The 15,512-nt window shown below is 49.8% G+C and overlaps 1 protein-coding gene across 34 annotated transcripts in view; it reads left to right on the forward strand.

The window, feature by feature from the left end:
- The window catches only part of EPS15L1 (epidermal growth factor receptor pathway substrate 15 like 1), a 110,989-nt gene that overhangs the window by 25,336 nt on the left and 70,141 nt on the right, over nt 1–15,512 (forward strand). For 14 of the 34 annotated variants that reach the window (XR_011256932.1, XR_011256933.1, XM_069589151.1 and 11 more), the window contains exons 2-8: nt 447–488; nt 689–778; nt 1,244–1,312; nt 3,094–3,189; nt 3,875–3,937; nt 10,976–11,101; nt 14,912–14,971. Coding sequence is in view for 29 of the 34 variants with exons in the window: in XM_069589151.1 (XP_069445252.1) it covers nt 447–488; nt 689–778; nt 1,244–1,312; nt 3,094–3,189; nt 3,875–3,937; nt 10,976–11,101; nt 14,912–14,971 (546 nt within the window). In the remaining 5 variants the exon portion in view is untranslated. The remainder of the gene's footprint in view (nt 1–446; nt 489–688; nt 779–1,243; nt 1,313–3,093; nt 3,190–3,874; nt 3,938–10,975; nt 11,102–14,911; nt 14,972–15,512) is intronic. The other 20 variants (XR_011256929.1, XR_011256931.1, XR_011256930.1 and 17 more) reach the window with 4 other exon arrangements.

Genomic DNA, 15,512 nt, shown 5'->3' on the forward strand with positions numbered 1-15,512 from the left:
TTCCCGGATGCACTGAAATCCCATCGGTCAGTGAATGGAAACCAACTCCTTCCTGAATGACCGCCTGGTTTGTGTTGGAGTCAGGACTTATTTGAGAGCATTAGCATTTCCTTGTTCTAAACTGAGGAAGTGTCAGATGTCTGTCTGAGAATAAACTCCAGTCTGTGTTTTTTTGTTGTGAAGTCACTCAGTCGTGTCTGACTCCTTGCAACCCCATGGACTGGAGCCCGACAGGCTCCTCTGTCCATGAGATTTCCCAAGCAAGAATACTGGAGTGGGTTGCCATTTCCTCCTCCAGGGAGTCTGTGTAGAGAGGACATTTAAAGTGCCTCCATTTTGATTTTAATATTTATGTATTTTGGTGATGACAGATTGAGGGGATGACACTTTTTTTAAAGAGAGGCTTTGTGTCCACATTTGACCAATGTCTGTGGTTTTTTTAACAGATTCCCGCTGGAAGTCCATTATATGAGTCTTACTACAAGCAGGTAAGTTTTCACTAGTGTCTTTCTGGATTGAGTTTGGAGAGGGAGTGACTTGGAACCCCCCAGCTGTGAACTGCAACCCAGAGAGGCCTTCCCTGCCTTTCTGTTTCCCAGCTGTCAGCTAGCAGCCAGTGGCACGGGTGTTGCTTCACCTCCTGCTCGGCTGCCAAAGCCTTACCTCAAGTGTTGCTCCCCAATTCCAGGTAGATCCGGCATACACAGGGCGAGTTGGGGCGAGTGAAGCCGCACTTTTCCTAAAGAAGTCTGGGCTCTCAGACATTATCCTTGGGAAGGTAGGTGATGAACGATAGCGGTTTCTTTTCTGCCACCACCCTCAGAGCTCCCCTGGCAGGTGAACACTGGCCTGTGCAGACCCCTCTTCTTGGGGTCTGCACCCCTCTCGGGAAGCGGGCTGGCCCCTGCGAACCTCTCGGGGCTATAACGGGTGGATGCAGATGCTTTAACGGTTGCTGCCCGCCTTTGCTTGGGTAGCAGACAAGGGGCCTGAGCGCTCTTGGGGTCTTAGCTCTGGACTTACGTTGGCCCTGGAGCCTGGTACCCTTGGGAGTTCTCTGTGCTGCTGCCTGCTGTGTGCCTCGCTGGGGAGAGGGAGGGGTCCAGGCCGTTCACCTCGTCTGAGTCTGGCTGCTGGGACCTATTCATAAGGCTCACGTGTATCGGTGAGTGGCGACCATGGCTCCTGTTTGCTGAGGAAATGATCGGCGGTCACGCTCATGAGCCCTTTTGTGTTTCCACAGATATGGGACTTGGCCGACCCAGAAGGTAAAGGGTACTTGGACAAACAGGTACATACACGTGCACACCGAGTAAGTGGAGGGGCGGGGCCAGAGCTCCCAGGCCAGGTCACCTCTGCACTTCCTCCCTTGTTGCCACTGACAGGTGTCACCAGACATAAGTGGGTCCATCAGACTGTTAAAGCGGCAAGGTTTCATTTCAAAATAGAGGCCTCTTGAACTCTTGGAGCCGTGTTTCCTGGTTAGCATAGTCTTTTTAATAATTTGTGTGGTCACAAGTGATTCGGGTGTTTTCCAAATGTTCTGTAACTTCAGACTCTCAGGGAGGTTGCAGAAAATAGTGGAGATTGCTCCTGTGTGTCCGTCCCCTGCTCTCCCCGAAGCGCGGTGCTCAGGTCCACGTGACGCTAGACCAGAGGGCTAACGCAGAGCTGACCACGTTCATAGGCGCTTTGGTGTGGTTTTGGTCTCTGGTGTATAGAATTCTGTGTAATTGTATCACTTGCATGGATTCAAGGAACCACCGCCGCTGTCAGGATTAGAACATTCTCGCCGCCCCCGAAGAGTCCCCCTCATGCTGCCCACTGGGCGTCATGCCCTGAACCCTGGCAACCACTGGTCCCTCCTGTGATGTAATCCCGTCATTTTGAGAATATTCCGTAAGTGGAATGTTATAGTACTTTAGGCTTTCTGTGTATTGGCAGTTGGATTCTTCACCACTGCGCCACCTGGGAAGCTAGTACTTATGATTTTTAACTGGTCGTATTTTAGTTCAGTCTTTCCCCAAACTCTGTTCCAAGGGCTGTGGATCACTGTCCATGATCTGACCTGTGGAGTAAGCGCCATATGCTTCTCTTCCCTTGCTTGAGATTCGTAGCGTACGTTTGTGTGTTAAGGGTTCAGAGGACCTTTGTGGAAATGAACCCTGTTTTATTTCTCTTTTTAAAAAGTTTTTGGCTGCAGCACGTGGCATGTGGGATCTTAGTTCCCTGACCAGTGATCAGACCCCTGCCCCCTGCATCGGGAGTGTGGTGTCTTAACCACTGGACCACCAAGGAAGCCCCGAGAACCCTGGTATCTTTGCTGAATGCACTTCTTCTAACTTTACTGATATTCCCATTTCTCTATGTGCTACACGGACGTTCTGTAGACATCAGCCTGAGAAAGGCCGCTCTGGTGCTCACATTTCTATGAAGAAGATTTTAAAACCATAATTGTGTTTATAGCTTTAAAAAGAATCCATGTTCTTAGGCCTGTTGATCAATTTAGAAAAACTAGGTGATCCTGCACAAGTCCCCTAAGCCTGTGGCATGGCTAGTCTTCACTTCGGAGGAGGGTGAGGAGGCAAGGCCCCTGGTTCAGGTCCTTTGTCCCTGTGTGGGAGATGAAGTCCACATCTGGCCACTGGGGAACGGGGTTGAGTGGGGGATACTCTGTTCAACGAGGCCAGGGGGATCCACCGAATCATGACTGTCAAGTCCCAAACAGCTGTGTCTATTCCAAACCATTTCTAAAAAGCCAGTGCGTATTTGAACCACCGTTTAGACTTAAAACTGTACACGCTAACATTTCCTATATGTTGAGGGCTCATTGTTTCTGAAAATGTACCTATTGAAATTTTATAGCATTCAGAAAGCAACGGGCTAAGTCTGTTTTAGCACATTCATTTAAAAAGTGCCCCCAGGGTGAGACCGGTTCTACTTGAGTCTGTAAGAGACCTGAGCATGTGTGGGCTCCCCTGCTGAAGCGAAGTGAAACCCCTCGTCCCCCAAACCCCCTGACTGCAGACAGCGCCTCCGGCACCGTTGCCAGCGGGGTGGGGTTTACGCGTTCCCCCTCTCTTGGATTTGCAGGGTTTCTATGTTGCACTGAGGCTGGTGGCCTGTGCACAGAGTGGCCACGAAGTCGCCTTGAGCAACCTGCATCTGAACACGCCACCGCCTAAGTTCGTAAGTGTCGGGAGCCTCCACGCTTGTCTAATTCATCTGTTCGCGTCTCTCTCCATGCTTTCTCTTTCTAATTTTTTTTAATTGCGGGGAGATCCACATAATCTGAAACTGATTTTAGAAATGGACCACTGGGTGCTGCGTAGTGCATCCACAGCATTGTGTGCCCGTCTCCTCTGTCTGCCCCAGAGCGTTGCCGTAGTCCCCCACAGGAAACCGTGCGCCCATGAAGCAGTCATTCTCCATTCTGCGCCCCCACCCTGCCCCCAGCCCTTGGCAGCGCTGCGCTGCTGTCTGTCTCTGCACTGTGTAGATGTGCGCGTCTTGCTCCTCTCACCCAGCATGGTGTTCTCAGGGCTCACCCACTCTGCAGCCTGTGTCGGTACCCCATGCCTTTCCACGACCGAGCAAGACCGCTTTCTGGGGTCTGCCTCGTGGTGTTGGTCCATTCGTCTGTCGGTGGACATAGTAATTCACGTACCGGGAATTGTTTGCGCACCTGTTTTCAGTTCTTTTGGGTCTGTACCTAGGAGGAGAATTGCCGAGTGATGTGGTAATTCTGTGTTTACCTTTCTGGGACCTTTCTCCCTTTTGAAAGCGCTGTGACATGGCTACCCTCACAGTGAGCACGCGCTCCTGTAGTAGAATTCGGTGCCAGCTACAGTGGGCTCTCTCTCTCTCTCCTCAGCACGACAGCAGCAGCCCGCTGATGATCACGCCGCCTTCTGCAGAGGCCCACTGGGCTGTGAGGGTAAGTGCCCGGGCCAGGCGCCCCTCAGCTGCCCTTCACGTGCGCTTGTTTCAGTCATTTATGGCGTTCAGCACGTTTCATAGGATGCTTGTACCATCCACTTTGTTTCAGAGCGACTGTGCCACAGAATTTGGAAATACTTTTCCAAATTAGAGTCTTTTGCAAAAACCCATCACCTTTTCCTGTAATTGGGTGTTGTTGCCTACTAAGGCAGGCAGATGTTGCATTCTGAAATTTTCACAGTGGAGACCTTGTGTTTCTAGGTCATGTTCTGTGATTTTGCTGCCTGGGTGGGTTAATCAGGATAGAAGGAGAAATCGTGAGAACTCCGGACCAGTCCGGAGCGTGAAGACTTGCGGATGTCTTCACAGCTCTCTCCCTTACTTCCAGCCAGTTTACACTCGCAGTTCTTTCCTCTCTGTTGCTGTCATTGCTTTTTGAAAAACTTCTCTCACCACTTATAGTGTTCCTTTAAAGACAGGATGTTAAGGCCACAGAGCTGTGTTACTGCTTCTAGAAAGAAAAGAAATGAGTGACGTGTCTCTTAATAAGTGCAGAATTACTCCTGAAGGCAACCTCTGTGTGACTCAGATGGTCTCCCAATGAGACTCCTCCCAGGTCACTGTTGTTACGTTGCCTCAGTTTTGTTTGGCTTAAATACCAGCATTAATAGCAGTTCTGCCATCGAATAGACACCTCTCTTCAGCTGAAGTTGTCATACAGAGTGAAGTAAGTCAGAAAGGAAAACAGACGCCATGTATTAATGCGTATGTATGGAATCTAGGAAAATGGTAGTGATGAACCTATCTGCAGGGCAGGGATAGAGACACAGACGTGGGGAACGGGCTTGTGGACAGAGCGAAGGGAAGAGAGGCTGGGATTCACTGGGAGAGTGGCACTGACTGTGTGCGCTGCCGTGTGTGAAAGAGAGACCGGTGTATGACAGGCTCAGCGGGTGCGCCCTGATGGCCTAGAGGGTTGGGAGCGGGTGGGGCAGGCGGACGCTTAAGAGGGAGGGGATATATGCATACTTATGGCAGAAACCAATACCACATTGTAAAGCAATTATCCTCCAATTAAAAGTAAATTAAAAGACGCCTCCCAGCCCCAGGGGGTTTTGTCCTTTACAGGGTTGGAAGGGTTCAAGGAGGGAACCCGGGGAGAGGTCTGTGCCGGGACAGGGCGGGGAGGCCTCAGCTGACCCAGGGGCAAGGAGTTGGCTCTGTGATAAGTCAGGCACTTGGCCAACCGAGACCATAGTTCCGAAGGACTTCTTTCTGTGTAGTCCACTTGCAGGGCATCTGCTTTGAAGAGCTTCTGCTTCATTGTGAAAGACGGTCCATTTCAGCCCCTTTCCAGCAGGGGCTGTGTTGAGTCCTCAAGAGAGGAGCTGGCGGCCGAGGAGCCTGTGAGGCCTTGAAGAGGGGAGTCGGGGAAGGAGTGGTGCTGTAATGGGGCAGAGAGCTTCGAGTCCCTTCAGAGATCAGTGGCCAGTGTCAGCGATCTTTTCTGTCGTGGAGGTCCCCGGGCTTCCTGAAGCCAGAGCCGGCAAGTCTCATGGATCCGCGGACAGTCCCGCACTCCTGGCAGATGCAGGGAGGGAGTGGGCCTCTCAGCGCTGACAGCGACTCTGCACAGTGTCTGCTTGTGTTCTGATTGCAGTTTCTTTCTTTTGAATTGCGGTAAAATACACATCCCGCCTTCACTGACTTGCATGCAGGCCTGCTCAGTCATGTCCGACTGTGCGACCCCATGGACTGTGGCCCGCCAGGCTCCTCTGTCCACGGGGTTGTCCTGTCAGGAAGACGGGAGTGGGCCCCCATTTCCTCCTCCAGGGGATCTTCCCGACCCAGGGATGGAGCCCGAGTCTCCTGTGTCTCCTGCACTGGCAGGTGGCCCCTTCACCACTGAGCTACCTGGGAAGCCCCAACTCACTGTCTTAGCTGGTTTTAAAGCTGAAATACAGCTGATGTGCAGCATCGTTAGTTTCAGTCTCAGTGCCGGGTCGGTGTTGACAGCGATCTGGCACTTGCATGTGTTGGTGAGCTGGTCACCATGGTGGGCCCAGGGCGCCTCTGTCTGCATGTAAAGTCACTGCAGTGTCGCCGTATTCCTGTGCTGTGTGTTGCGTCCCCTGGCTCATGTGTTTCGTGCCTTGACGTGTGCACACTTTAATTCCTTTCCGCTGTTTGCCCAGCCTTCCACCCCTGCCCCTCTGGGAACCACCCGTTTCTTCTTTGTGTCTAAGAGGGTTTTCATTCTGTTTTGTTTCTTAGACTCCATGTGTAAGTGAGGTCATGTGGTATTTCTTTTTTTCTGTCTGCTTTCATCTGGCACGAAGCCCTCTAGATCCATCCGTGTTGTCATGAATGGCAGGATTTCTTTTTTTTTGAATGAGTAATAATTCCATTGTGTATGTGTGTGTGTGTGTGTGTGTCTGTATACACACCACATCTTTAAAAAAAGAGATTTTCTTAATTGCTGCCTGTGCTGGGTCTTCACTGCTGCACGGGCTTTGCTCTCGTTGCGCTGAGTGGAGGCTTACCCTCTAGTTGCGGGGTGCAGGCCTCTCACCGTGGTGGCTTTGTGTTGGGAGTACGAGCTCTGGGGCACACGGGCCTCAGTCGCGGCCGCATGTGGACTCGGTAGTTGCGGCTCCTGGGCTCGAGAGTACAGGCACAGTAGCTGTGCAGCGTGTGGGGTCTTCTGGATCAGAGTTCGGACCCGTGTCTTCTGCGTTGACAAGCAGACTGCTCACCACTGAGCGCCCAGGGAAGCCCCCGCCACATTTTCTTTCCAGTCTTCTATCGATGGACACTTGGGTTGCTTCCTTGTCTTGGCTATTGTAGACAATGCTGTAGTGGACATAGGGATCATGCCTTTTCCAGTTAGGGGTTTCATTTTCTTTGGAGAAATACCCAGAAGTGGAATTGCTGGATCGTATGATTGTTCTAATTTGTTGAGGAACTTCCATACTGTTCCCGATCGTGGCTGGGCCATTTTATGATCCTGCCAGCCGTGCACAAGGCTGTTTCCACACTCACACGAACATCTGTTGTTTGTTGTCTTTCTGTCAGTAGCCATTCTGACAGGTGTGAGGTGATACCCCATTGTGGCTTTGATTTGCATTTCCCTGATGATGACATTGAGCATCTTTTCATGTGTCTGCCGGCCATCTGTAATACGTCTTTGGAAACATGTCTGTTCAGATCCTCTGCCCATTGTTTAATCAGGTTGTTTGGTTTTTGGTATTGAGTTGAATGAGTTCTCTGTATGTTTTTAGATATTAACCCCTTATCAGGTAAACCATTTCCAAATCTCTTACTCCATTCATAGGCTACCTTTCATCTCTAATTGTATTGATTTTAGTCTTCCCCTTTTTTCCTTGGTGATTCTGGATAATGATTTGTCAATTTTGTTCATCTTCTCAGAGAACCAGCTTTTAGTTTTGCTGATCTTTGCTATTGTTTCCTCCATTTCTTTTTCATTTATTCCTGCTCTGATCTTTATGATTTATTTCCTTCTGGTAGCTTTGGACTCTTTTGCTCTTTTCCCCGTTGCTTTAGGTGTGAGGTAACGTTGTCTGTTTGATGTTCTTCTTGTTTCTTGAGGTGGAGTTGTATTGCCCTAGGCTTCCCTGTAGGGCTGCTTTTGCTGCTCCCCATAGGTTTTGGGTCATCGTGTTTTCTTTGCCACTTTTTTTTTAGGTATTTTTAAGATTTCCTCCTTGACTTCTTCAGTAACTTGTTGGTTATTTAGAAGCATATTGTTTAATCTCCACGTGTTGTGTTTTTTACATTTTTTTCCCCTAGATTTCCCTAATTGATATCTAGGCTCATAGTGTTCTAGTCAGAAAAGATGCTTGATACAACTTCAATTTTCTTAAATTTACCAAGGCTTGATTTGTGACCCAGGATTGATCTATCTTGGAGAATGTTCCATGTGGCATTTGAGAAGAAAGTGCATTCTTCTGCGTTTGGATAAATATCCTGAAGATATCAATTAGGTCTGTCTGGCCTGATGTGTCATTTAAGGCTTGTGTTTTCTTATTCATTTTCTCTGTGGATAATCTGTTCATTGGTGTAAGTGGGGGTGTTAAAGTCACCCACCGTTATGGTGTTACGGTTGCTTTCCCTTTTTAGGTCTGTTAGTGTTGGCCTTATGTATTTGGCTTCCCTGGAGGCTCAGTGGTAGAGAATCCACCTGCAATGCAGGAGACGTAGGTTTGATCCCTGGATCAGAAGGATCCCCTGGAGAAGAAAATGGCAAGCCACTCCAGTATTCTTGCCTAGAGAATTCCATGGACTGAGGACCCTGGTGGGCTACAGTCCATAGGGTCACAAACAGCTGGACACGACTGACACAGCTGAGCACACTCCTATGTTGGTTGCATCAATATTTACAATTGTTAGGTCTTCTTTCTGGATCGATCCCATGATCATTATGTAGTGTCCTTATCTCTTGTAATATTGTTTATTTTAAGGTCTGTTTTGTCTGATAATGAGAATTACTGCTCTGGCTTTGTTTTGATTTCCATTTGCATGGAATGTCTTTCCTCATCCTCTCATTTTCAGACTATCTGTGTCTCTAGGTCTGAAGCGGGTCTCTTGTAGACAGCATATATATGGGTCTTGTTTTTGTATCCATTCAGCCAGTTGGTGTCTTTGGTTGGAGTGTTAATCAGTTTACGTTTTAAGTAATTACTGATGTGTGTGTTCCTCTTAGCATTTTATTGTTTTGGGTTTGTTTTTGTAGGACTTCTCCTTCTCTCGTGTTTCCTGCTTATAGAAGTCCCTTTAGCTTTGTTGTAAAGCTTATTTGGTGCTACTGAATTCCTTTCCTTCTGCTTGCCGTTAAAGCTTTTGATCTCTCTGTCAGTTTTGAATGAGATCCTTGCTGGGTAGAGTAATCTTGGTTGTAGATTTTCCCCTTTCATTTACCTAAAGTGTATTCTGCCACGCCCTTCTGGCCTGCAGAGTTGTTCCTTAAAGATCAGCTGTTAATCATATGGGGTTTCCCAAAGCAGCAAGTATATTACCTACTGCTTTTCATATTTCTTTTGTGTCTAGTTTGTTAGTTTGATTAATAAAAATTTCAGTGTGTTTCTCCTTGTGTTTATCCTGTATGGGACTCTCTGTGTTTCTTGGATTTGATGGACTTTCTTATTCCTTTCCTATGTTGGGTAAGTTTTCAACTATAATCTTTCCAAAATTTTTCTCTTCACACTTTCTTTTTCTCTTCTTCTAGGACCTCTATAATTTGAATATTGGTGCATTTGATATTGCTTCAGAGGTCTCTGAGACTGTCCTCAGTTTTTTTCATTGTTTTTTTCTTTATTCTGCTCTTTAGCAGTTATTTCCACCATTCTGAGGTGGAATTTTCACCATTCCACCTCACTTATCCATTCTTCTGCCTCAGTTATTCTGCTATTGATTCCTTCTAGAGTATTTTTAATTTCAGTAATTGTGGTGTTCATCACTGTTTGCTTTTTCTTTATTTCTTCTAGGTCCTTGTTAAGTGTGTTAAATGATTCTTGCGTTTTCCCCATTCTATTTTTGAGATTTTGGATCATCTTTGCTAACGTTACTCTGAATTCTTTTTCAGGTAGTTTACCTATTTCCTCTTATTTGGTCGTGTGAGTTTTTACCTCATCCCTTATTTGCACAGTATTTCTCACCTTTTCGTTTTGTCTAGCTTGCTGTGTTTGAGGTCTCCTCTGCTGCGGTTAGAGGGTCATAGTTCCTCTCAGGTCTGGTCTCTGCCCTCGGCGGTGAGGCTAGTCCGGTGGCCTGTGTAGGCTTCGCGTCGGCAGGGGCTTGTGCGCGTGTTCTGGTGGGAGGGGGTGACAGGGCTGTGTGAGTGTGTTCTGGGGCGTCTGGGGGAAGCCTGTCTGCTGATGACTGGGTTTGTGTTCTTGGCCTTGGTCCTTATTTGGGTGAGGCACCCTGCGCTGGGTGCTCCCGGCAGTTGGGAGGTGCTGGGTCTTGAGTCTGTGTGCTCCTTTCCGGCGGTCAGGACCTCCTGCCCGTACTCAGCTGTTCTCTGCAAGACCTTCCGCATGTGAAGATGCGCTCCTGATGCGTCTGTGGAGAGAGGTGCTCCGCTCCCATCTGCTCCTCCTCTCTCTTGTCTCTGCCTTCGTGTTTTGCTGATGGTTTTCTGTGCTGTGCAGAAGCTTTTAATTGGGTTCCATTTCTTTCTTTTTGCTTTTGTTTGCTTTAGGAGACAGATCCTAAGAAATATCACCACGATTTATATCAAAGAGTGTTGTGCCTGTGTTTTCTTTTAGGGGCTTTCTGGTCTTACACTTAGGTCTTTAATCCACTTTGAGCATATTTTTGTATGTGGTGCAAGACGGCGTTCTGGGGTCATTCTTTCACATGTAGCTGCCCAGTTTCCCCAGCGCCACTCACTGAATGCACTGTCGTTTCACCAGTGTATGTTTCTGCCTCATTGGTCTTAGATTAACTGAGCATAAGTGTATGGCTTTATTTCTGGGCTCTCCGTTGTGTTCCTTTGATCTTTGGGTCTGTTTTTGAACCAGTAGGATACTGTTTTGATTACTGTAGCTATGTAGTATAGTCTGAGTTTAGGGAGCTTGATATTTCCAGCTCTGCCTTTTTTCTCGAGACTCTTTTGGCTATTTGAAGTCTTTTGCATTTCCATACAAATTTTAAAATTACTTGTTCTCATTCTGTGAGAAATGCCATTGATATTTTGATAGGGTTGAGTCCCTGGATTGCCTAGGGTTGCTTCTGTGGTTGTTTAGTCACTAAGTCATGTCTGACTCTTGCGACTCCATGACCTTGTAGTCTGCCAGGCTCCTCTCTCCCCTGCTGACCTTTGCCACCGTATCCGAGTCACTCGAGGCCCATGTCCTTCTGCCTAGACTTTACTTTGGAAGTGCAGGGAGACTGTCCTATGCTCTTAGGTGAGCCCAGTGCTGGATCCTTGCCCCCTGTCAGTCAGCTTCAAGGTCAGGGCTCATTCTGGACACTCACACTTTTCCCCTCACTCAGGCTGTTTCTTTCCAACTAGGTAGAAGAAAAGGCAAAATTTGATGGAATTTTTGAAAGCCTCTTACCTGTCAATGGTTTGCTGTCTGGAGACAAAGTCAAGCCAGTCCTCATGAACTCAAAGCTGCCTCTTGATGTCCTGGGCAGGGTAAGTGGTTCTCTCACCCAGGGCACTAGTGCTGAATCTGGTTGGTATGCCACCCCGCCACCTCCCCCGACACTGCAAGGCCTTACGGCACAGCCGTGCACCATCAGTTTTCACAGGAGCTGCCGTGGATGGAGTAGTCACTGCATGTAGGCTGGTTCGGGGCTTCACGGGGTGCAGCTCACAGAGGCTCCCCAGCACGCATGGGGTGGCGACCTCAAAGGTGCTCTCGCTGCCCAGGGCTGAGGACAGGCCAAGCTGGACTTGAACCCAGAACTCTAGGGCAGGAGTATGGTCATGTATGTCTGTATTTCCTTTCTATTTTGTTTTTCCTTCCTGTGAACCTAAGGTAAAGGTACTTTCAGTTCTGCTGCAAGTTTAGATAAAAATTTTATGCATTCTCCATCCTGCCCTCCCCCCCCCCCGCCGCTTTATTTTAAAGCCTCAGTTTTGTTCCTATTAAACACAAGTGTTTAAAGTTTTATTTTTTGGCCGCACTGCACGGCATGCGGGGTCTTCATCCCCCAGCCGGGGATCAGGCCTGTGCCCTTGAGCGGAAGCACGGAGCCTTAGCCGCCGGATCGCCAGGGAAGCCCCTGCGAGCTCCTTTAGGCGCAGCTCTCTGAGCCTGACCGCTTTCCTTCTGGGACTCGCTTATGGCCCCTCACGCCTGCCCTGTGCACATAGCCCAGTTCTGCGGTGGCTGTCTCTGTGCCGCTCTGGATCGAGGGGGATGGAGGTTGTCCTCTGGATGGAACTGCTGATGTGGCAGGTGCAGACCTAGAGCAGGAGGACAGCAAGGTCCCTGCTGCCCTAGGCCACAGCTGTGGGTCAGGCTCGTGACATTTGGGAGAACCGTGTGGGAAGGGGCAGATTCCTGCCCACGTGGATTCACCTAGTAATGACCCTGTTTGAGTCGCACATTTGCAGATTCTGGCCCCTTTTCATAGCACCCAGGTAAGACTTTGTTTGGAAATGAGGCCACTAAGAATAAGGGGATCTCACAGATCCCTTTGTCTTCTTGGTCGTGATGTGGTGTAGATGGAGACCTGTGAGGGGGACCCACGGTGATCACCAGTGATCTTTGTTGGGCAGGATGGGGTGATCTGCTCCTGCACAGGGTGTGCCTTTATTTGGCAGTTCTTCAAAGTACCTGACCATTGGCTGTGATGGTGTTGTAAAGCCAGGTTGTGCACAGGGCAAGATGGACAGAAGTGGGGTGTGCCTCATTAGGAGGGGAGCCACAGCTTGGGAGGGCGGGGCTGCAGACCTTCTACCCTGGCACCAGGTTTTCTCCACAGGGGTCACTTCTCGGCTCTTCTGTCGTTCTCCTTCCAAACACCAACCCACGTGTGCACCCGTTTCCCCGTGTTATGCACGCCTCCAGGCCCACACACCTACACGTCCGTGCGTGCGTGCCTGCACATCCACGCAACCATCCATCTATGCATGTGCACATCGGGGCACTCAGGCATCCGTCCATGCATCTCTGCACGCTCATTCATCTGTGCACCCCTGTACCCACACATTGGGTATCCATCTAGTCATTTGGAACCTCTTTTTGGAGTCTGCTTTGCACCAGCCTTGTGCTGAGCACTGGGAAGAGGAGGATAGAATTATTAATAGGCTTCCCTGGTGGCTCAGATGGTAAAGTGTCTTCCTACAATGTGGGAGACCCGGGTTCGATCCCTGGGTTGGGAAGATGCTCTGGAGAAGGAAATGGCCACCCACTCCAGTACTCTTGCCTGGAAAATCCCATGGACGGAGGAGCCTGGTAGGCTACAATCTATGGGGTCGCTAAGAGTCGGACACGACTGAGCGACTTCACCTCACCTCATCTCACACTCCTGGAGGTCAAATAAGTAAGTAATAGTTAAGATCCTAGTATTTATTTATTGAGGGCTTAGTATGTGCCAGACGCTGTTCTAGGGCTTTGTAGGAATGAAGTCACTGAGTAACTTGCTATTACTTTGTTATGGATGGTGTCACTTTCACTTTCTTTTTTTTTTTGAGGTACAGCACGTGGATCTTCCCTGAGTGGGTCTTGAACCAGTGCCCCCATCACTGGGAGCACAGAGTCTTAACCACAGGCCCGCCAGGGAAGTCCTCCATTTTCCGTATGAGGAGATGGGAGCCTTGAGAACGGGCAGTCGGTTGCTCAGGGTTTCATGGAGAAGGGAATGAGGTCCTGGTGGTCCCAGAGCCCTCGCTTTTCCCTGGTACTCCCCGACCCCACTATTGCCTCCTTGATAATCACAGTTGTGCTTAGTGGGGACAGTAGTAGAAGGGGCGGTACCTGACCCGTCTGAGCGGGGGGTTCAGGGCAGGCAGGGAAGACTGCCTAGAGGAGATGCCCCTGGGTTGTAGCCTCCAGAGGGATGGAACAGGGCCTGATGATGGGTTGAGAAGGCCAGGTGTGCAATGGCACGCGCAGAGGCCGCCCAGCATGCCGAGGAGGGCTGGCGTTCTCACCAAGCAGTTCCACCCACGGGGGATGGTGAGCGGTGTCTGGAGACATTCTTGGTTGTCCCACCTGGGTTGGGTGCTATTGATAGCAGGTGGGCAGAGGCCAGGGATGCTGCTCAGTATCCTCCCGTGCACAGGGTGGCCCCCACAGAGGTGATCTGGCCCCAAACATCAGTGGTGCCAGGGTGGGGTAGGACCGTGGGGCCAGGAATGCCTGTATGTGCTGTATTTTGGGGAATGGTGCTCTTTCTGAGCTGCTACTTCCTTAGCTGAGACCATGGACGTAAAGCACTCAGCCCAGTGCCAGACACTTAAAAGGGCATCCATGTGCTTGAGGGAACTATGGACAGTCTGAGGGTCCTAGCAGTCCAGGGGGAGTCCCGGGAGGATGGGCTGGGGTGTGGAGCCCAGCTAAGGGCACAGGGCTCCCAGTGCCAGGCGGAGTGGCAGGGTCTGAATGCTGTCAGTAGGGTGAGAGTGCGTTCGAGGGCAGGTCCTGAGGTTACCCTGGGGACGGGACTGGAGGCAGGGAGGCCAGCTGAGGCTCTGGCCTCTGTGGAGTGATGGAATGGCCCAGGCCAAGGACACAGCAGCAGGAGAAGAGGAGGGCCCTCACATGACAAGCAGCCCTGGGCTGAAGCAGCTAGTGGTTGACTGGGGGCCAGGTACCAGCATCCATAGCATCGTGGATGGACCCTGGCCCTTTGCCTGGCTCTGGGCACTGGTGTTTGAGTCAGGCCGGCCCCCCTACTGGTCCCGGATGGCTCACCTGGGTCAGGAAGCTCATGCCTTGATTGTACTTTGGAAACCCTAGCACACGGCATTTGATCCGTGCCTGCCTTGTCTTTCTGGATGCTAGGTTGACCTGGCATAATTTGTGGCCTCTTTGTCACCATCCACTGATAGGGGAGAGGAGGCAAGATCCCACAGTCCCACTCAAGTGCATGCCCATGGCCCTCTCCAGCTGGGATGGGGATGGGTGGGAGGGAGGGTGTGTGCGAGTGTGCACGCACATGCAGGGGGCGGGCTTGTGTCCAGAGCAACAACTGTACTAAAACCAAAGACTGAACGCCAGATTAGACGTGATCGTAACCATGGTCATCTGTTAGCGAAAATGACCGTCAATAAGGTGGAAAAGATCTGGAATTGACAACACTTCATCGGATGATGGCTTTTCAGAGAACCTGAAGACTGGCTTTTAAATGCACTTTGGTTTCCTTGTCTTAACCCGGGTGTGCAGTCAGAATGTGAGTTCTGGCGGGCGTGCCTGCCACCACACAGGCCCTTCCTGCCTGCGGGAAGCCCAGGTACTGTCCCCCACTAAGCCTTGCTGCTCTTCCCTTGCAGGTCTGGGACCTCAGCGACATCGACAAGGACGGACACTTGGACAGAGATGAGTTTGCGGTGGTAGGTCCCTGCTGAGACCCTTTTCCCCACCCTCCTGAGGATGGAAACGTGCCACTGGTGTGGGGATTTCTGGACTTTTTTTCTTTCTTTTTATTGGACTATAGCTGCTTGCAATATTGTGCTAGCCTCTGCTGTACAGTGAAGTGAAGCAGCTGTGTGTGTACATATACTCCCTCCCTCCCATCCTGGATTTTCTCTTTTCTTGTTTGTTTGTTTATTTATTTGGCCATGCCTTACAGCATGTGGGATCTTTGTTTCCCCACCAGGGATGGAACCTGTGTCCTCTGCATTGGAAAATCATAGTCTTTAACTGCTGGGCCGCCAAGAAATCCCTCTTGTCTAATTTTTTTAAGGATGTTTATTTTGACATGATTTGGGTTTAGTTTGACAGAATTCTTTTGAATCTGCACTCAGATTCCCAGTGTTGCCATTTTACTACAATGACTGTCTCTCTCCTTCCCTCTCTTCCACTCCTTGTCCCCCTCTCTCCTCTCGCTTGCATACGAAGGTATACAGGCATATATACACACACGTTAATTTT

Source organism: Ovis canadensis, chromosome 5 (genome assembly GCF_042477335.2).
Source record: "Ovis canadensis isolate MfBH-ARS-UI-01 breed Bighorn chromosome 5, ARS-UI_OviCan_v2, whole genome shotgun sequence".
Taxonomy (NCBI): domain Eukaryota; kingdom Metazoa; phylum Chordata; class Mammalia; order Artiodactyla; family Bovidae; genus Ovis; species Ovis canadensis.